The 20,702-nt window shown below is 54.6% G+C and overlaps 2 protein-coding genes across 3 annotated transcripts; one reads left to right on the plus strand and one right to left on the minus strand.

Moving 5' to 3' along the window:
• Positions 1–284: 284 nt before the first annotated feature.
• LOC140903885 (keratin, type I cytoskeletal 42) lies at positions 285–7,343 on the minus strand. 2 transcript variants are annotated; one of them, XM_073325816.1, is made up of 9 exons: positions 7,290–7,343; positions 5,294–5,422; positions 4,470–4,552; positions 3,404–3,560; positions 2,743–2,904; positions 2,342–2,467; positions 1,881–2,101; positions 1,166–1,203; positions 285–519 (listed from the first exon to the last, which is right to left on the minus strand). In XM_073325816.1, the coding sequence occupies exons 1-9, from the start codon at positions 7,296–7,298 to the stop codon at positions 410–412; spliced, it is 1,035 nt and encodes a 344-aa protein (XP_073181917.1). In that variant the 5' UTR covers positions 7,299–7,343; the 3' UTR covers positions 285–409. The 2 variants fall into 2 exon arrangements, with proteins under 2 accessions (XP_073181917.1, XP_073181916.1); XM_073325815.2 differs by lacking the exon at positions 7,290–7,343 and adding an exon at positions 6,019–7,255.
• Positions 7,344–15,483: 8,140 nt separating this feature from the next.
• EIF1 (eukaryotic translation initiation factor 1) lies at positions 15,484–18,519 on the plus strand. The gene is made up of 4 exons (XM_073325685.1): positions 15,484–15,681; positions 16,063–16,226; positions 16,984–17,085; positions 18,299–18,519. The coding sequence occupies exons 1-4, from the start codon at positions 15,651–15,653 to the stop codon at positions 18,341–18,343; spliced, it is 342 nt and encodes a 113-aa protein (XP_073181786.1). The 5' UTR covers positions 15,484–15,650; the 3' UTR covers positions 18,344–18,519.
• The last annotated feature ends 2,183 nt before the right edge of the window (positions 18,520–20,702 follow it).

Below are 20,702 nucleotides of genomic sequence, written 5' to 3' on the forward strand. Positions count from 1 at the left end.
TAACTCTCTCCACCCTCCAGGGCTGGGACCACACCATCAACGCTGCGAAGCCAGGCAGTGTTTATGGTCCACTATGGATCTGAGTCCACAGAGTGGAGGGGCTGGTGAGGCAGTGCATGGGGAGGATGCTGGGGGGGCTGGTGAGGCTGTGCGGGGGGCTGGGGGCGATGCACTCACCCTGGGTTGGAATCATGGCTTTGCTCACACATGCCATGAGTTTTGCTGGGTCTCCCTCAGGCCCCACCCCAGAAAGCCCCACACAACAGCCCCGTCTTGAGCCCACGCTGTGCCACTTGCTTTATTGGAACCCAAAGCCACAGAAAACCAAGCAGGAAATCAGTGGGGCTGGGGCAGCTGGGGACTGATTGGTGGGGAGGGATCCCCCTTTCCTCCCCAATCCCAGCGTGCCTCAGAGGGGATGCTTCACCTCCTCCGTGTGGGAAGACAGCACCCTGCCGTCCAGGAGCTCCTCGATCGCAGTCTTCACCCTCCTGGAGGTGGGGGAGCTGTTAGCAGCCTCTGGGAGAAGGAAAACAGGAGAGTGGGGCTGGGGAAGTAACTGTGCCACAGGGGTGGGGTGTGGCAGAGAATCAGCGCATCCACCCGCACACATGGTGCCAGGCACCCCGTGAACGCCCAGCAGCGGTGGGGAAAACTCAGCCCCACTGCAGAGGGCGCAGGGACGTGCCATGCTGTGACCCCTGCCCGCCTTGGTGTAGTCAGCTGCCGAGTCGGGCGCCGGTTCCTGTCTGGCCCAGGTCAGCCGTGACTGAACAGTGTCGCCCCCACAGGCTGTTCGGGCCACAGGCTCGGTCCTGCCCTCAGCGGGCAACTCTCCCCAGAGCCAGCACCCCCACTGGCCTCTGACTGCAGCCCCTGCAGAGAGGCTGAGAGTGCCTGGGCCACACAGCCCGGGCACCCCGCTGCCCCAGAGGTCACATGTGAGGCACGTCCCCAGAGGCGAAGGAGAGGCCGTGGCTGGGCTGCGCCTGCTCTGTGATACCCAGGGGGCTGCGTCCCCAAGAGCCAGCCTCCCACCCCAGCCAGCACCAAACTCCGTATTTAACAGGCAGAATAAAGAGGGGGGGGGTGATCCCCGGGAGGGCACAGCCCCTCGGACACTGCCCAGGAGTGAGACCGGCGCCATTCTCCCTGCTCCGCTCACCTGGGGGTGTCTGTCTCACAGGTGACTTGGCGCCAGATCTGCAGAGAGAAAGGACAGGCACCCAGCTGAGCCAGGGAGCAGCCGCCCAAAGCCACCAAAGGCCCCTCCTGGGCTCAGCCTCTCTCTCCTTGGGACCCTGGGCCTGGAGTCTGATTAGGGGCAGTCCCTCCAGCCCCCAAATCCCTTGTGATTCTCCCAAAATGCTGCAGCGTCCCCTTTCTGCAGCAAAGGGAAGGTCCAGGCACCTGCATATGGGCCCTGCTCTCGCTTGCCGGCATTGAGCCAGACACCAGTGATCCCATCTCATGGCTGCTGGTGATACAGGGAATGGGGCCAATTCCCAGAACAGAAGGGAGAGGGGAGACCCTTGCACAGGGGCTGTCCTCAGCATTGAGGTAGCATGGCCTAGTGGTCTGGGTCTGGCCCTTCTCTGGGGCTCCCTGGCCCCCTCCCCACCTTTCATGGGTTCTTCAGTTTCCTCCTCAAGTTCCAGGCTGCCATTGTGAACATCCATGGCCACTAGGGGCTGCTCTAAGAGAGGCATTTTGCCAAGCTCACCCTCCTTAATAACATGACATGGGGAGGGTCAGTGTCACTAGCCCCATTTTAAAGCTGGGGAGACTGAGGCACAGAGAGCGGGAGGGATTTGCCCATCTGAGGGTCTCCCCACACCCAAGCCTGAGGCCCCTGGAGCTAAGAGCTGCGTATCCCCGACCTGACAGCGTCACCCTCCAGGAGGCGCCGGTAGGTGGCAATTTCCATCTCCAGCCTGGTCTTCAGATCCAGCAGCTGCTGGTGCTCCTCAGCCTGGCGCTGGGTGCCACTTCTCAGCTGCGCCAGCTCGGCCTCCTTCCAAGCGACGCGCCCCCGCAGCTGTGCCAGGTCGCCCCCGGAGCCAGCCTGGGTCTCAGCCAGCGTGCCCTCCAGAGCCTCTTTCTGAAAGCAAAGGTGGGATGAGCCCAGCTGCAGACGCCGGCCCAGGTGCATGCGGGGGACCGACGCCCTGGCTGGCTCATTAGAGCAAGGCCAATAACCAATTTTTTGGTTCGGCCAAACAATTGCGAGCGGGAGGGAGCATCTCAGGCTGACCCAAAAGGAACATTTTTAGAATTTGTTGGCTCCGTTCTACAGACATTCTGACCCCCAGCCTTGATGGCAAGAGGCCTGTGTACCCACCATGCTGCAGAGCGACTGCAGCTCAATCTCCAGGCCCTGGACTATGCGCCTGAGCTCCATGATCTTCGTCCTGGCACCCTGGACAGCTTCCGCACTGGTGGCCACCTCCTGCATGACCGTCTCACACTGCACAAAAGAGAAGAGCCTCAGGGGTCTGGGGCACAAGCAATGGCTTGGCAGGTGCCACAGGGGACATTTTGCATCCTCTCTGGTATGGGATGGAGAGAGACACCTGGACCATGGAGATCTGTGACCCTGGGGTCAAGGCAGCCACCTGCCACCAAACCTCCGGCGAGGTGCAGGAACATGACCATGTGCCACAGATGAGCAGTAGCAGAGCAAACCATCCGCCACAGGGAAGGCGCAGAACGTCTTGTGGCTTGTTGCTGAGAGGCCCCTACCTGCTCCTTGTGCCAGGCCGCAGCCTCTCTGCGGTTCCTCTCAATGACGTCCTCGTATTGGTCCCGGATCTCTGCCAGGGTTTTCACCAAGTCGACACCGGGAGCAGAATCCACCTCCACGCTGACTGAGCCCCCCAGGCGGCCTTGGAGAGCAGCCGCTTCCTGCGGGATGTAACGGGAACCAGCCCCTGTGAGAAGGAGCAGGAGGCTGGGCAGGGGGCGGGGGGGGGCAATTGACAGCACAGTGGATCCTAACCAAGGTGCGGTGACTTAGCCAGGGGAAGGGAAAGGAAGGAGCTGAGTTAGTCCCCAGAGGATGTTTGTCCAGGTCATGGTTGCAACATCCCATGTGGCAGGACTGGCAGACCAAGCTGGTCCATGAGAGGCCCATGGCGGGAACAGGAGAAGGGGCTGCACATCGGGACTGAGGTGCGTTTGCAGAGCTGGGTGTTGGAGGAGGCCAGGACTGGGCTAACAGGGGCTGTGGGTCGGGATTTGAGGGGCGTTGGCAGAGCTGGGTGTGGGGAGTGAGGGGAATTGTTACTGAATCACGCAGCTTGTCAGTCTCCCTTTCGTGGGCTTTAAAGCCCCCAAATCACTAGGCCCCTGAGTGACCCTGTCTGGCCCTTGCAGATCCCATCGGGGTTTGCAGTGGCCGCACCTCCCTGTGGTTCTTCTGGAGTTGAGCCAGCTCCTCCTGCAGGCTTTCCAGCTCCTCCTGTGGGCTGGCTCTGCTCAGGGTCAGCTCGTCCAGGACCTTGCGCAAGCCGGCGACGTCGCTCTCCCCGCCCAGCCGGGTGGCCAGCTCCGACTCAAACCTGTACGGAGAAGCACAAGACGCTGCATCTCAGCCACCCAATCGCCGCTACGTGGGTCCTGGACAGCCGCTGGGACCCTGCTGGCTGAGCAGGCAAACCCAGCCAGGTTTGTCCTAGGAGTGCTAACACCCCGACAGCGCCTGCTCTTGGAGCCTCCCCCAGACGCCCTGGGGCGGAGCAGAGTGCATGGACGTCTGCAGCCAGGAAGACATTCACCTCAGCTGGGTTTTCAAAGCAGCTGTGGTGATCGTGAGCCCTTTGGGGCAGGGAGCACATGTACAGCTCCTAGCACCGTGGGGCCTCCGCCCACAGTCAGGCCTCTAGACCACTAGCACACAACAAATCATCATCAATATAGAGTTGCCACCTTTCTAAAGGCCCCACCCTCTGCCCTGCCTCTCCCCCAAAGCCCCGCCCCCACTCCACCTCTTCCCTGGAGGCTCCACCTCCTTCTCCCCCAAGGTCCCGCCCCCCTTGCTTGCTCCTCCCCACCCCTCACCCTGTCACTTACTGGATCATCTCAAGAAGCCTGGCAGCCCCAGCAGAGCAGGGGTTAGTGTGGATTAATAACCTGGCTCCTCTCCCTGCCCCGTGGTAACCAGGCTTTTGGTTCTGGTGCCATCTAGGGTTGCCAAGGTCCCCTTTTCGACCAGACTTTCCGGTCAAAAACCAGGAACCTGGCAATCCTAAATGGTACCTGGACACAGAAGCCAAAACCTGGACGGGTAGCAACCCTAAATAAATAACATCTTCCAGTGCACCTCTTTGGCATGCGCAAATGCCTGTCTCATGCCTGCGGAGAAAGTGCTTGCAAATTTCACTGGGGCCATTTCAGAGGCTGCTTTGAAAATGTGGTCCTTAAAGAAAAATGCCAAGGAGGAGGAGGGGTATCCCATGAAGATCCCTTACTTCACTCTGAAGTCGTCAGCAGCTAGCGTGGCATTATCAATCTGCAGGATCAGCTGGGCATTGCTCGTTGACGCAGCCTGGATCTGCAGAAGGAGAGAACGGGGGCTGCTATTGCTTTACGGGATGACAGCCGGCTAGGTCAGTGACAGGTCAGTGGGCTGTTGGCTACGCCCTGCTGTTGACTGTGCCATACTCCAGCTCTCAGGTGTATAAACTTCACCGGTCAGGTTGTCAGCTCCAGCAGATCTCAGAATAGTGGCTCTTAAAATCCATTTGCAGTTGAAGTAGAAATATGAGCATGATGGGAATCAGAATGAAGAGAAGTTACCATCTGCCATCACAACCCCTCTGACCCACCCACACCCACAACACACCCACACACGCCTGTTAGGGAAGGATTCAGACAATCCGAACACTGCTGCTTTCCAGGGCTGAGCTGCATTAATTTTTCACACTGGTACAAGATGTTGGTCCCTATTTCAGCAGAGAAATCGTGAATGCTACTAACCACTGAATTACCACTATTAGGCTTCCAGGTCAACACCCCGCTGAGAAGAACAGGAACAGTTCACATCACTCAGAGCTATTGGCTGAGGCCAAACATGGCTCAGGCTGGTATCTCTGCACCAGCCACACCAGGGTCACAATGGGAAGATTAGCTTCCTAATATAAGGGCTTGTGTGCTTTAAAGGATGGCTCACCAAGCCCCCACAGGACAGCCCCTGAAATCCAGTCCCTGTAACAACACGGGGCAGTTGCTGGAGGCAAAGGGGGAGTCAATGCCAGGTCTCCCCCCTTAGGGGAAGGACTCGGAGTCCCAGTACCTCTGATCTGAGCTCCGCAATGGTGTTGAAGTAGCCACTCAGGTCCTGGCATCCAGCCAGCGCTCTCTTTGCATAGACTTCCCGGATCTGCAGTTCCAGCTGCCCATTGGCTTCCTCAAGAGATCGCACCTGGCAGGGGATTGAAGGCAGGTGAAGACCCAAGTGGATGGTGATGGACAAGGCTCCTCACCTGTCAGGGCCTGGGATTCTGGGCTCTCCCTGCGACGGACTCTGGTAACAAAGCCGAACCCGTCTCACTGCCTCAGGGGGAGGACGGTGCCACCGTCAGCAGCCAGGGGGGCACAGCCCAGCGGGAGCTGGGCTGCAAATGCTTTGCTTACCACAGATTTGTTTGTACATTTGCGGGCTGGGTTTCAAAGTGGCCTCAGGCCAGACTCTAAATAAAGCTCTAGGAGCCTAGAGACTATGGTGATGGGCAGCCTAGCGAGAGAGATTTCTGCACCCACATGGCTTGGACAACCCACTGGTCCGTGTGTCAGCTGCCCTGTGTTTGTACGGCCCCCAGCACCACGGGCCCCTAGTTACTACCATACCAAACGGGATTAACAGGAAGAATTCACGCGCACTACGGATGTTCCCTTACTGAGAGCTTTGCTGCCCGCTGGGTTTTACTTGCTCTCCTGCTGAGCCATGCTGTCACATCAGCCCCCCAGCGTTAGGTGTGGGGCTGCCTTCCAGCCCCAGCCAGCATTGCGCTCACTCACCGTCTCCAGGTAGGCAGCCAGGCGGCCGTTCAGGTTCTGCATGGTGTCCTTCTCATTCATGCTGAGGAGGCCCGTTTCCCTGGCACCCCCTCCCAGCCCAGGCCCAACTAGACTGGCATTGCCAGAAAACAGACGGCTGCTGGTGCTCCCAGCCCCGCCACAGACACTGAGTCCTCCCGGAACGCCCCCCTGCAGCCCCCTCATGCTGATCCAGCTCAGCCGGGGCCCCAGAGTAACCCCAGAGCAGGAGAAACTGGCCATGGTCCGGCTGACGGCACCTTGCCGCCCAAATCCCTCCCTCTGCAGAGTGACAAGGAGTCCGGCTGCACCAAAGCCCCAGGGAGTTCCCTTATATAGGGAGTGGAGGAGCTGAGCCAGTGCACCTGACCTCTCCCCTTTTGCCCAGCCAGCAGTGTTCGCACTGTCAGCCCAGGTGGAAAACAAGCCTCTGTTGACTTGTTTTCTTCTTTTTTAAGCCAAACTTGTTTTACGAGAGGGTGGAGGCCAGGGCCTGGATTCGGATCTGTCAGCCCCAGCTGTGCCGCTGGCTGACCGGGAGCAGAATCTGGCCCCATGTGTTTACAGAGCATGCCCCAGTCCCTGCAGCGTGCTAAGGAAAGTGGGCACAAAACGCCTGGATGCATCCCAAAGGACACCCAGCGTTATGGGTGCCAGGCAAAGCATCCCTGAGACACGCTGTGTGACGGGTGGAGTCATCTGCCCTGGACGCACGGATCACACAAACCCCAGCCCAGCCCCTGCTGAGCACTCTCTGGACAGCTTCACTGACGCTCAGGTTGCCCTGGCCCCCCTGGGCAGTGGCCTCGTCTGCTGGAACTTCCCTCAGCAGCCGGCGCCTGGCCCCCTCTCTGGCAGGAACGCAGGCTGGAGATCAGGATGGCTCACATATCCCCGCTAGCTGCGATCCCGCCATTGCACGCACGTTACTAGTGAAGTGCACTCAGAACGCCCCCGCGCTCACGTCCGTGCGTGCAGTGGGACACGTGGCCAGCACATGGTGCAAGACCCATTTGAAAAGGTGCCCTTGAATAAAGAGGAGTCGCTCCGGAGTGTCAGGCATGCTCCATCCTGGGACTAGCAAATACAGACATCGCCCTGGGATTCCGCCTGGACACAATGCTTCGGGTCAGGCCCAGCTCTGCTTCTACGGCTCTTGGGGGCCTTCCAGGAGCTCAGCTGCTTTGCCAGGAATTCCCTGCCCCAGCTAACGCCTCCCAGCCCTCGCTACCTTGTGGGCACGGGATAGGCACCTCAGGCATCCAGAATGGCTACATCGCCCCGGCTGTGTCTGTTCTCGTTCTCACCGTGCAGGCTCTGACAGTACACTCCTCCCCCCAGCAGCCGCCCGCCTTCCCGAGCGCAGGACCTGCGACTACCCAGCCCTCGGATCCCCCTGACTGCTTCCTTGGCATTCTCAGATCAGAGCTGTCCATGAAGAGCCCAGCCAGTGCGTGTGGGCGACAGGAAGCATGCTGGGGAAGACAAGCTGCTTCGTGAGAATGTTTGAGCCTGGAGGCTGTGTCTGAGCTGTGGAAGAGAAACAACAGAAAGCCAAAAACTGGCTTAGCCACCTGCTAATTATTCCAGGTTTACCCAGGTACCAATAACCCCTAGCTCGCCTCTAGCCCTTTTCATCAGTCGATCTCAAAGCACTTTGCAGAGGCCAGTATCGTTATCCCCATTTTACAGATGGGGAAACTGAGGCACAGATAGGGGCTGTGACTTGCCCAAAGTCACCCAGCAGGCCAGGGGCCAAGAACCCAGGGCTCCTGAGTTGCTCGCCAGTGCTCTAACCACATGCTGAGCTGCTGAAGGCACCAGCCTCATTTATGTAGCACAGACCTGCCGCGCTGCCCTGCCGTTCCGTCGGGTCTCAGCCTACAGCGGGCGTGGTGGAGAGCCAGCAGAGAAAGGGTTCATCTAGCACGAGTTTAGTTGCCCGCAGCCAGTGCCCGTACTGCATTTCTGGGGCAATAGATGTGGTCCTAACAAGGTGAACCAGCGGGGCTGGTGCCTGAGGAATTGTTTCTGTTTTCTTTGCTCCGTGCAAAACAGGGATGGAGTCCCGGCCTGCCAGTATTTCTGGTTCTGGTTCCAGCTGGGGCACTGAGGGTCGCACGCGCTGCCTGCCCTCGGTACCTGCCTGCACCTGTCCAGTGTGTATGGACGGCACCTGCAGCCACGTTCATCCAGTGACACATACAGGTACCGGAACCAGCCAAGCCAACTGTCCCAGCATCAGCCATTGGCAAACAGCAGAAGAGACCAAGGTGGCTGGGCATTTGCAGAAGGGGAGGAGCTGAAAATACTTTGGCAAAAAAACTATATGGCTAGGGGAAATTTGAGGGTTAATAAATTCCTTGATTCTAAAGCCAGAAACGACCCCTGTGACCTCCCGTGTAACACAGGCCATGGGGCTGCCCTGACTTCATTCCTGGTCCAACTAGAGCAGATCTTCTAGAAAAACACCCAATCTGGATTTTAAAATGGCCAGTAAGGGGGAATCCCCCTCCCCCACCCTTGGGATGCTGTTCCAGGGGTTACTGACCCTCCCTGTTAAAAGTCTCCACCTGGTTTCCTGTCAGAATGTCTTTAGCTTCAGCTCCCAGCCATTGGCTCAGGTTAGACCTTCGTTTGCTAGACTGAAAAGCCCATTATCAAATATTTGTTCCCCTTGCAGGTACTTATGGGCTGTGGTCAACTCACCCCTTAATCTGCTCTTCGATAAACTAACCAGACTCAGCTCCTGGAGTTGCTACTAAGCGCGTTTTCCAGCCCTTTGATGATTCTCCTGGCTCTTCCCTGAACCCTCTCCAGGTTGTCAACATCCTCCTTGAACTGGAGCGGAGCTCGATCGGCCCGAAAGACCAGCCCTCCCTGGGTTTATCGGCAGTAATTCCCTGGGGCTGCAAATGACTTCCAACTGTTCTTCACAAGGACTTGGCTAGTTCAGCTAACGGTACATGTAAACCAACCCTCCTCCCCCTTCCTACAATACACTGAAGAGTTTCCAGGGGCTTGAAGTGGGAGTGTTCCTTTGACTTCTTTTTTCCTCCATTATGTGTTTGCAGAGTACTGGGCTGGGCTTGCTAGGTTGATATGCTGTGTACTGCAGTAACACCTACATGCCTCAACTGGAGATCAGGCCTCCCTGCGCTTGGTGCTGTACGCATACATAGCAAAAATACGGTTCCTTCCTCCCAAGGGCCTGCAATCTAAGGGCTTGTCTACACTCAAAACACTGCAGCGGCGCAGCTGCCCCAGGGTCAGTGTAGTTCTCCGGTCGGCGTAGGTAACCCACCTCCCGAGAGGCAGTAGCTAAGATGACAGAAGAATTCTTCTGTTATCCTAGCACAGTCTGCACGGGGATTTAGGCTTAAGTGCACCATTCAGGGGGGTGGATTTTTCATAGTTCGGACGACCTGATTGCCTAGTGTGTCGACCAGGCTTAAGTGTGTGATGCGGGTACACAGGTAGAAACAACACCAGGTGGTGGAGCAAAGGGAAGAGTACGGTGTCCCTAGCCTCTGTTTGCCAGGAGCTGGGAATGGGTGGTGGGGGATGGATCACTGGATGATTCCCTGTTGTGTTCATTCCCTCTGGGGCGCCTGGCCCTGGCTCTGTGTGTTGTCCTTGCCCCCAGGCACCGGCTCCCGGCTCCCCGCAGCTCCCATTGGCCGGGAACGGGGAACCGTGGCCAATGGGCGCTTCGGGGGAGGTGCCTGGAGGCGTGGCAAGGGCAGCACACGGAGCCCTGTTCCCCCACCCCCAGGGGCCACGCAGGGACGTGGTTCCAGCCACTTCTCGGATCGGTGCGGTGGTGGGGCCAGGGCAGGCAGGCAGGGAGCCACCCCAGAGCCGCTTTAGGTAAGCGGTGCCAGGCTGGAGCCCAAACCCCTCCTGCACCCCAACCCCCTTCCCTGTGCCCCCTCATACACCCCGCACCCCACCTCTGCCTCAATCCCTTGCCCTGAGCCCGTTCCTGCACACCACACCCCCTCCCACACCCCGCACTCCCTCCTGCACCCCAACCCCCTGCCCTGGCCCTGCATACAATTTCCCCACCCAGATGTGGCCCTTGGCCCAAAAAGTTTGCCCACCCCTGGTCTAACAGGAACTTTGCAGATAAAGTCAGTCTTCCTACCCTGCTGAGGGGATTGTTGGTGCCCTGTAGAGTAGAGCCCTGTAGTGTATCATTCAACAACTCATAAATAACATCTGTCTGGCTACGGGGTCCCCACTCCAATTCGCCACGTCCTCGATACGTCTCAGCAAAAAGCAGGTGTTCCTGGTTATATGCTGCCGTGGGCCTGGGCTATGCCGAATGGCGCCCTGAAAACCAAGCTGTCAGGCTCCACATTGCCAAGTTTGCAAGCACAGAGCTTGTCAACCACAGAGAACTAGACTTAGGCCTGCATGCAGATAGGAGTGGTAATTTACTAAGTATTTTGTGTAAACGGATCCTGCACCGATTTAATTCACTCTTTTAAATGCACATGCATTGGATACAGAAGTTTGGATGGCACAATTGAGCTCACAAGAGAGATCAACAGTGCCACCTTGTGGACACTCCAGGACAAATGCTTCCCACCGAGGACTTTTTGCCCGTTTGAATAGATATCACACCAGATTCCAGGCTAAGGAACTCCTCGAGGTCACTAAGTCGCACAAAGCAAAGGGTCAAACAAGTGAGACGGAAACTTTCCCTGCAGCGTGCATGGGGAGGGCATTTCCCATCTGGCTTGGCAGAAAATAAATGCATTTCTAGCCTTTATGATTGCGAAGTAACCTGTGCCCTGCCGCCATTTTCTGCCTGCTTGAGGCTGCAGCACAAGGGAGGTGCGCAGGGCCTGCGATCACCGCAGGGACCTCGGGCCGGCTGGAAAACTCGGGTTGAAATAAAGGGGCAATATTTCAACTAAAATGTTCACGTTTTCATTTTCCAGCCAGCTGCTGGGGTAGCTCTGAACCGCGACGCGCTCTCTGAGTCTTCCTCTCTCTTTGTTTTACCGCTCAAAAGGTCTTTATTGGAACAGCTGGGAGGGGTCAATTGGCGCCTTTTCCCCAAATCTCTATGAATACAGACTAGTGACTTCCGGGATGGCTTGACAAAGGTTGGGACAAGGGATCAGTCCACACTGTCAGCCCGTGGACTGGAGATACAGGGGGTAGATTGCTCTGTTGAAGTTCTCGGTGTCTAGACTGCTCTGATGGCACCGTAGAGACAGGAAACAAGAAAACAATCGATTGGCTATAGGAAGTGCTTGCGGTCACTCTAGAGGTGGTGCTCTTCCCTGAGAGTCACTACGGCAGTGCTCATCTTAAGATGGGATGTAAAACTCAGGCCCTGGTCAATTATGGTCATTAAAAGATTTGATTCCATGGCACCTTTCACAAGAGTTGGAGTGTCGGACGTTCTCCAACTTCGGTAATTCCCAGCCCTGCCAGCCTAAATCCCCCCCGTAGCTTCGGTGGTTCTTCCCTTTCCACCTTAACCACCATTATACAGGTTTGCTGTCACAGTGCAGGGGCCACCTCAGAAGTGGCTGCATTCCAATCAGAAGCGAATGATGTAAAGTATTTTGGGGCCTGTCTGGCTGCGAGACACTATATACAGGTATAATTATGTCTCTATCACCTAGAGACTGCGGAAGGGATGCTGCCAGATATGGCATCTGGTCCATTCTGAAGGGAAAGCATGACCAGAAAAGCAGGCACGTTATCCTAGAGAAAAGACCCATCTGTTTATTCCAGATGTTGGTACAGCAAATTCACATTTCAGAAAAAACAGAGCAGGCTCTCCCATGAAGCCAGCCCACAGAAACAAATACAGGGGACAGATGCCTTAGAAATCCCAGCCATGGACAGTGAAATGCACTGAGGTGTACCCACCTCTCTATATGGTAAAACAAATAGGTAGCTTTTAATCCATTTAGCTGTGGAGCACCTCAAGGCTGGACATGTGTTGATGCTAGTTGGAGAAGTGGGTCAGATTAGATGACCACAGTGGTCTCTGGAAATGGCCCATCTTGATTATCACTACAAAAGGTTGTGGGGTTTTTTTCTTTCTCCTGCTGGTAATAGCTTACCTTAACTGATCACTCTCATTATAGTGTGTATGATAACACCCATTGTTTTATGTTCTCTGTGTGTGTATATATATATATCTTCTTACTGTATTTTCCACTGCATGTATCCAATGAAGTGAGCTGTAGCTCACGAAAGCTTATGCTCAAATAAATTGGTTAGTCTCTATGGTGCCACAAGTCCTCCTGTTCTTTTGACCTTAAAATCTATTATTTATAAATCAATAGAACTACCAAGGATGACGCAATCCCTAAAGACAGGTTTCAGAGTAACAGCCGTGTTAGTCTGTATCCGCAAAAAGAACAGGAGGACTTGTGGCACCTTAGAGACTAACCAATTTATTTGAGCATGAGCTTTCGAGAGCTGGATGCATCCGATGAAGTGAGCTGTAGCTCACGAAAGCTTATGCTCAAATAAATTGGTTAGTCTCCAAGGTGTCACAAGTCCTCCTGTTCTTTTTGCAATCCCTAAATAACGTCGTTGCTCACAGGTGCCACAAGGTGGCATCACAGCCGGTAGCAAAATGGTCTCTCAGTGAATTCCTCCCAGAGCTGAACCGAAAACCAGCAACCTCATGAAAGCTGAGGGCTCCAGAGATGTGGGCGGGATGGATGAACTGTAGGTTCAACAAACCTCAGTGCAGTAAATACAATGCAGTAGCCCCAAATGTCTCCAGGAGGGCTGGGCGGCGAGGGAGAGGGGTGTCAGTCAGTTTCCCCAGAGGTAACCGCTCCACAGAGGCGGGTGTCTCATTCCTGTGGATCTCTACGGGTTTTGTTTCTATTACTTTATTTGAATTTTTAGTGTATTTTAAAAAAAAATAAAACACCAGGAGCTGGATGTCAAGTTCAGTTGCAAAGAAGAATAACCCACAATTAAACTCCAATCCAGTTTTACTCCGTATGGTGGATGCACCGTGGGGAGACACTTCCCAGCCAGTCTGGGAAGTGGATGCACCGTGGGGAGACACTTCCCAGCCAGTCTGGGAATGGGGGTTTTGGCTACCACGGGACAGCGGGAAAGCTATACATCGTCTTTTGATAACTGTAGCTAGCACAGACTGCTGAGATCCAGCCTCTTAGCCACTGGATTAGAAGGACTTGGAAACAGGGTTACATGCTTCTCTTTTTGAATTGCGTTCAGCTACAGGCCCATCCACACAAGGTTTGGGGAAAGGATTTGATCTGAGACAACTAATTCCTGCTGACAAGTGATTGGGGCTTAGCAGATTCTTACAAACCCAAGGTGATAGATTCACCCCCACGGCCCTTCTCTCATTTCCAAGGGCCGCAGGCAGAGGGGGCTGGATTAATGGATGGAATGACCAGAGCATAAGCCTCTGCTGGGCATAAGATCCCGCCCAGTGAGTTGTTTTCAGCAATGCCAAGCTGCAGTTTGGAGGGCAGTAGTCTATTTACGCTGACTGTAATTACAGTTTATAAGGAGCCACTTCTGGTGTCACAGCTTGAGCAGACTGGATGCTGGGTGAGATGTGTTGTCCAGGGTGTCATGAGTGCCTGGCAAGGTGCTCAGAAAGCTGCTGCTTTGTGGTATTTCAACTGAGCATGTATGTAGCAATCAATTCACCCACCACTCACACAGCTACCTCTTAAGTGGAATGGGGCAGCTGCTCTGTGCCCGCAATGCTACACAACAGTTTAGGACAGGAAGTGGAGTGATTTACAGTAGAAACTCAAGTTATGAACACCTCGGGAATGGAAGTTGTTCGTAACTCTGAACAATGTTATAATTGTTCTTTCAAATGTTTCCAGTTGAACATTGACTTAATTCAGCTTTGAAACTTTACAATGCAGAAGAAAAATGCTTCGTTCGACCATCTTAATTTAAATGAAACAAGCACAGAAAGTTTCCTTACCTTGTCAAATCTTCCTTTTTAAAACTTTCCCTTTATTTTTTAGTTTACATTTAACACAGTACTGCCCTGTATATACTTTTTTGTCTCTGCTGCTGTCTGAGTGTGTACTTCTGGCTCCAATTAAAGTGTGTGGTTGACCAATCGGTTCATAACTCTGGTGTTTGTAACTCTGAAGTTCTACTGTAGGCAGTTGAAATGCCAGGGGGAATTTAAGTTGGTCAAAACATGATTGGTTGAGATTCTTGGTGCAGGATGATACCTTCCTCTGCGCTTCCCGCAGCGTTGATGGAGCCATGTAGGTCCCTAGGATATTAGAGAAACAAGGCGGGTAAGGTGATATCGTTTTCTGGACCAACGTCTGTCGATGAAAGATACACGCTTTTGAGCTTACAGAGTTCTTCCTCTTTTATTGGACCAAGGTCTGTTCGTGAAAGAACTCTGTAAGCTCAAAAGCGTGCATCTTTCATCGACAGGCGTTGGTCCAGAAAACGATATTACCTCACCCGCCTTGTCTCTCAGCTGCTTCTGGGAGCCTCAAAATTATCCGTGATGATAACAATAAACAGCTCCCACAAAACCCTGGTTTTACCCACGACCTTCAGTCCCCTCCAGCCCCTCCGCCGGGTGGCTCAGCATGTTTCCCTCGTGCTGCTCTCTGGTGCAGATGGACACGCGGCGCGGCATGCACCGGGCAGGCCGGGGGGGGGCCCCACACGCCTCCAGACATGCCAAACCCGCCAAAAACCCGCAGAAAGGGGGCTTGTTTGTGACTTAATTGGCTTGTGAGTTGCTCGTTGGCTAGTAGCTTGTTGCTTCCTCTGTGTGATCGGCAGGGCCGGGGGGAGCCGGGGGTGCACAGCGGGCCCCCCCCAGCCCCAGACTGCACGCCGGGGGGGGCTAGTCACGGGGGGGCTGATGGGGAAAGCCCAGGGGCTCCTTGACCGCGAGGAAGCTGGCAGCTGTGGCCGTGCCCTCGGGAGTGGGGCTGGGGGGCGGGGGCAGGGCACTTCCCAGAGCTGCCGGGGGGGGCACTAAGGGGGGCCGGGGGGGTCCTTTGGGTTCATTCCTGGCGGTTTCCTCGCACGAGGTTCCCGTTCACTCCTGGCGACTCCAGGCCCCTGCGGGCGGGGGGTTGGGGGGCGATGGCGGGAGGGGGAGGGGCTCGGGGGGGGGGACGGAGAGGGTGGGGGAGGGGCTGGGGCTCGCTGCGGGGCTCGGGAAGGGAGACAAGGCCCCGGCTCCCCTCCCCCACCCTGCGGCCCTGACCCACTAAGGCCACTCCCGTCCCATTGCGCATGCTCCAGGCCGCACCCCTCAACGCGCAGGCGCCAAGCGCCGTCCCGGGCCCCAGTGCGCACGCGCCCGGCCCCACCCCTGCCAGTCAGGCCGCGGCTCCCCCTCCGTGCGCGGTGACGTGTCCCGCCCCAGGCCAATCGCAGCCCTCGCTTCCCGTGCGCGCTGGCGTCACAAGGGGCGGCTATATAAGCCGGCGGCGCCGGTCCCGCCCCCCTGACACGGTCTCGAGCCGCCACAGCGAGAGCATCACCCTCCCGAGAGAGACCCGCTCGAGCCGCTGCCGCCCTCGCCGCCCGGCCGCCGCCCGCCCGCTCCCGCCGCCGCCTCCACCGAGGGAAGGGAAGCGTATCGTATGTCCGCTATCCAGAACCTCCACTCCTTCGGTGAGGGGGCGGGGCCGGCGCGCGGGGGGGGCGGGGGCCCGGCCGCTGGCGCTCGCGGGGGGTTGGGGGCGGGGCCTCGCGGTGGCGCAGTTTCTAGTCCCCGGGTCGCTGCGTCAGCGGGGGGGGGCGGGCTCTGCCGTGACCGACGCAGCCGCCGTCCAATGGCGAGCGCTGTTTCGATGGCGTCGGGGTTTTTTTTTTTTCTTTTTCGGGCGGGGCAGGACTGGCGCAATCCCCGGGGAAGGGCGGGGCCTGCGGGCTCCGTTTCTCTTCTCTCCCCCCCTCTGATGTCACGGCCCCGTGACTCGCCGGTGACGTCACGAGCCCGGCCCCCGCGCGGGCGGGGGGGGTCAGCGGGGCTCACGCGCGCTCTCCCCCCAGACCCCTTTGCTGATGCAAGTAAGGGTGATGACTTGCTCCCCGGCGGCACTGAGGACTACATCCATATAAGGATCCAGCAGCGCAACGGCCGCAAAACCCTCACCACTGTCCAGGGCATCGCGGATGATTACGATAAAAAGAAACTGGTGAAGGCCTTCAAGAAGGTGGGGGCTGGCCCGGGGGGGGGGCTTAGCGGGGGGGGGGTTAACTGGGGGGGGGCTCCCATGGGGAGCGGGGCGGGGGGGAAGGGGGGTTAACTGGGGGGGGCTCCCATGGGGAGCGGGGCGGGGGGTTTACTGGGCAGTGGGGGAGGGGGAGGCTCCCATGGGGAGCGGGGGGGGTTTACTGGGCAGTGGGGGAGGGGGAGGCTCCCATGGGCAGTGGGGGAGGCTCCCATGGGCAGTGGGGGGGGTTTACTGGGCAGTGGGGGAGGGGGAGGCTCCTGGGGGGGGTGGGTTTACTGGGCAGTGGGGGAGGGGGAGGCTCCTGGGGGGGGGGGTTTACTGGGCAGAGGGGGAGGGGAGGGTTTTAATGAGCAGTGGGGTGGAGGGGGCCTGCCGGGGGGGTGGGGAGGGGGGTTGCTGCCTTGCAGGGGGTGGTGAAGCTGGAATGCTACCAAACTAATGGGGGGGCTTGAAAGTGCGTGGATGAGCTGACTGGCAGGGGCACATGAGGATGAAAACTGGCCTGTAGAGCTGCTGTCAAACTGGAGTCTCAAGCCTCTGAGGCTAATAGTTGCAAAGCTTTGATATTAAAAAAAAAAAAAAACTAAGTTCCAGGAACTGGTCAAAGTCCATAGATTTCTTATGTTTCCATGTGGAAAGATGACCCTGTATGGTATGGCGGGTGCCTGCATTATGGGACAGGCCGATATCTGGCCTGCACTGCATTTTTGCCAAAATATGGTTTCTCTACTCATAGAAATTTGCTTGCAATGGTACTGTGATTGAACACCCTGAATATGGAGAAGTGATTCAGCTGCAAGGTGACCAGCGCAAGAACATATGCCAGTTCCTCATAGAGGTATGACGTTCCTTTCTAGAATTTGTGCTCCAGCACTTAACAGATGGTATTCACTGTAACTTTATCAACCTTAGTATAATTTCTTTACAATTAAAGAGATGCCTCCATTTGCTGTGGTTTAATGAGGTGTTAGTTTTGGATCTGATATTTTCTGATACCAAAAGGTAGAATAAGAATCAGAAATGTGGAGAGGTATTCAAGAAATTGCCTGCATTTTTCTCAAACTGTGTATTGCTTATAATGTTCATGCATTTCATAGAATCATAGAATCTCAGGGTTGGAAGGGACCCCAGAAGGTCATCTAGTCCAACCCCCTGCTCGAAGCAGGACCAATTCCCAGTTAAATCATCCCAGCCAGGGCTTTGTCAAGCTTGACCTTAAAAACCTCTAAGGAAGGAGATTCTACCACCTCCCTAGGTAACGCATTCCAGTGTTTCACCACCCTCTTAGTGAAAAAGTTTTTCCTAATATCCAATCTAAACCTCCCCCACTGCAACTTGAGACCATTACTCCTCGTTCTGTCATCTGCTACCATTGAGAACAGTCTAGAGCCATCCTCTTTGGAACCCCCTTTCAGGTAGTTGAAAGCAGCTATCAAATCCCCCCTCATTCTTCTCTTCTGCAGGCTAAACAATCCCAGCTCCCTCAGCCTCTCCTCATAAGTCATGTGTTCCAGACCCCTAATCATTTTTGTTGCCCTTCGCTGGACTCTCTCCAATTTATCCACATCCTTCTTGTAGTGTGGGGCCCAAAACTGGACACAGTACTCCAGATGAGGCCTCACCAATGTCGAATAGAGGGGAACGATCATGTCCCTCGATCTGCTGGCTATGCCCCTACTTATACATCCCAAAATGCCATTGGCCTTCTTGGCAACAAGGGCACACTGCTGACTCATATCCAGCTTCTCGTCCACTGTCACCCCTAGGTCCTTTTCCGCAGAACTGCTGCCTAGCCATTCGGTCCCTAGTCTGTAGCTGTGCATTGGGTTCTTCTGTCCCAAGTGCAGGACCCTGCACTTATCCTTATTGAACCTCATCAGATTTCTTTTGGCCCAATCCTCCATTTCTAGGGACTCAGTCTAGTTCTTGATGTCGTAGCTTTGTGCTTCCTTGGTGACAGGAGCTTTGGAAATTTAGCCAGTATCTGAATGTCAGAGGTTCACCAGGTTAGTGTTCTGTAAGGCATGTTCATGTCTTTTTTTTTTTCACAGATTGGTTTGGCTAAAGACGACCAGCTGAAGGTCCATGGGTTTTAAGTGCCAGTGGGTCTCTGACGCTTTAAGTGAGAGGACTGCCTTGCGATGAGTAAAATCCCCTTCTGTCCCTTGTCATAAGTTTAAAGCCAGCTGGATTGTGTAATGTAACCATCTGAAGCCTGCTGTTTTAGTCTGGACTAGTGTAACTCAGCGATGTAATAAACTGGCAAGAGCCATGCTGTCTCGTCTTGCTGTCCCTCATTTAAACCGAGGTAAATCAGGCAGTGTCCAGCCTGAAGCTAAAAATAACCAGAAGTTTGTGTTAAGTCCAGGGACTCAACAAGTCTGTCCAGAGACTCTGTCTGAATCTCTCTTCAGTCCAGCTTCCTTTCCATTTAAATGGACTTTAATACTTGAGGTGCCTAAACGCATGAGGCACCAAACATGAGCTGTGACACTGAATGGGGAAATAGCATCCTGTAGGCAGGGCTTGCTTCTGGAGGTGTTGTGGTCTAGGCACAAACTGACTGACCAAGAAGAGTAACTGAAGAAATCTGCCTTAGGAGATACCTGGAAGATTGGCTTCTCCAAGGCTGAATGTCTCGACCTCAGGCCAAGTCAGCTGTTGGTATCATTAAACCCAAAGATACAGGGTAGAGTGATCAAAGGAAACATTACCTTGGGTTAAACTTTTGACAAGGGATCAATTTTTGGATCATTGTAGATAGAGCTGCAGAGCTTACATGTTACTAGTAACTGCTGCCCAATGCCCTGTGAAGCAACAGATTCTTCGTTTCAGTTTTAATGTTGTATGTAATGTATTTAAACCCTTATTTAAATAAAAATGGTTTTCAAAAACACCTGCCTGGTGGATTCAATTTCCTGTTTGAGCCAGAGGGGCTCTAGTTGCTGCTGTTCTAAGTTTGGGGCCATGTATAACTTATGCTAGTCAGCCAATTGGCTTGCTCTACTGGGGCTGAGGGTGGAAAATGACAGATGTGACTTACCAAAGTCTAGGTGGCTTCCTTTGTTGCATCAGCCATTGCTGTGCAAACATCTGGACAACCTTTCCTGGTGAGTTGCTCGGATGGGATTTCTATGAAAAGTTAAAAGAAAAGGAGGACTTGTGGCACCTTAGAGACTAACCAATTTATTAGAGCATAAGCTTTCGTGAGCTACAGCTCACTTCATCCCTTCAACTGCCAGGCTCCTGGCTCAGCCTGGCAGTTGCCTCACACCACCGAGGAGGGATGTTTAACCCTAAAGGGGAGAGAGAAAGATGGAGGTTGTGTTGGGGGTGGCACAGAGTCAGCTCTACTTACCTGGAACAGGTACAATCTAAGGCAGAACTAGGAGCTGTCCACGTTTTGCCTGACTTGTTTAAATTACACCCATGTCTGACTGGCTTTCCTGAAACAGCCCTTTGATCTCAGGCCTGTTTTCCAGTGGGGTGCTCTGCCTGCTTTACAAACCTCTCCTGAGAGACTTGGTCACAGTTACGCAAAGCAGCAGGGAATCTTACAAAAGCAGTGAGTTAGAACAATGACTTTCTGTTCCTAGGGGGAATGACTATAAAGGGTGTGTGCTTGGGCCAGGATTGAAATAGGGCAGGAGATGTTCATAATTCATTTGGTTGAAGGGCTGGGATGGTCTTCACTCAGCTGCACCTGCGCACAAAATCACTGATGCAATAGCCACCTCTGTGCCCTGTGCTTTAATTGATGGAACAGAAGAAAAATATTCTCATGCTAAAGCGAACGGGTTGGGAGAGTTTGAAGTGGCAAGAACTAGTCTTAACACAGGGTAGCTACTATGCAAATGAGCTTTTATGGGGTAAATTACTTATTTCTAGAGCACCTGTCATGCGACTGAGCATGGTGATTGCTCAGTCCTTGCCCCACTGACATCTGGTAGCTTTACTTATCCATCCTTGTGAGATCCCTGCAATGCAGAGAGCCCAGCAAGCACTGAGAGGCTAAAGGCCTCCTGGAGTCTGGGATAAGGACACTTGTCAAGTTCAAGTAACTTTTATGTATTAAAATATATCTAGCACCATCACCAGTGTTAAGCTGCAGCTGGGAGTTTGGCGGAATGATGAGTATAGCCCTGGTCCCCTTCCCTCTTCGAGCTCAGACAGTCACGTGTAGTCTGAAGGGAACAGCTTGGTGTAAGCTCAGTAGCTTGTCTCACCAATGGAAGTTGGTCCAACAAAAGATATGATTTCTCTTGGACTAACATGGCTACAACAGGTTTCAGAGTAACAGCCGTGTTAGTCTGTATTCGCAAAAAGAAAAGGAGTACTGTGCATCCGATGAAGTGAGCTGTAGCTCACGAAAGCTCATGCTCAAATAAATTGGTTAGTCTCTAAGGTGCCACAAGTCCTCCTTTTTGTGGCTACAACAGTGCATATTTTAACCTT

Source organism: Lepidochelys kempii, chromosome 27 (assembly GCF_965140285.1).
Source record: "Lepidochelys kempii isolate rLepKem1 chromosome 27, rLepKem1.hap1, whole genome shotgun sequence".
Classification (NCBI taxonomy): domain Eukaryota; kingdom Metazoa; phylum Chordata; order Testudines; family Cheloniidae; genus Lepidochelys; species Lepidochelys kempii.

Bases quoted from the DNA above. Each gene is read 5' to 3' on its own strand.
- LOC140903885 (XM_073325815.2), bottom strand. From the start codon at position 6,279: ATGGCCAGTTTCTCCTGCTCTGGGGTTACTCTGGGGCCCCGGCTGAGC. The intron at 2,905-3,403 runs GTGCGGCCACTG...TACATCCCGCAG, and splicing joins TCCAGAAGAACCACAGGGAG to GAAGCGGCTGCTCTCCAAGG. The intron at 1,204-1,880 runs GTCGGGGATACG...TTCTCTCTGCAG, and splicing joins CTGGAGGGTGACGCTGTCAG to ATCTGGCGCCAAGTCACCTG.
- EIF1 (XM_073325685.1), top strand. From the start codon at position 15,651: ATGTCCGCTATCCAGAACCTCCACTCCTTCG. The intron at 16,227-16,983 runs GTGGGGGCTGGC...CTCTACTCATAG, and splicing joins TGGTGAAGGCCTTCAAGAAG to AAATTTGCTTGCAATGGTAC. The intron at 17,086-18,298 runs GTATGACGTTCC...TTTTTTTCACAG, and splicing joins TATGCCAGTTCCTCATAGAG to ATTGGTTTGGCTAAAGACGA.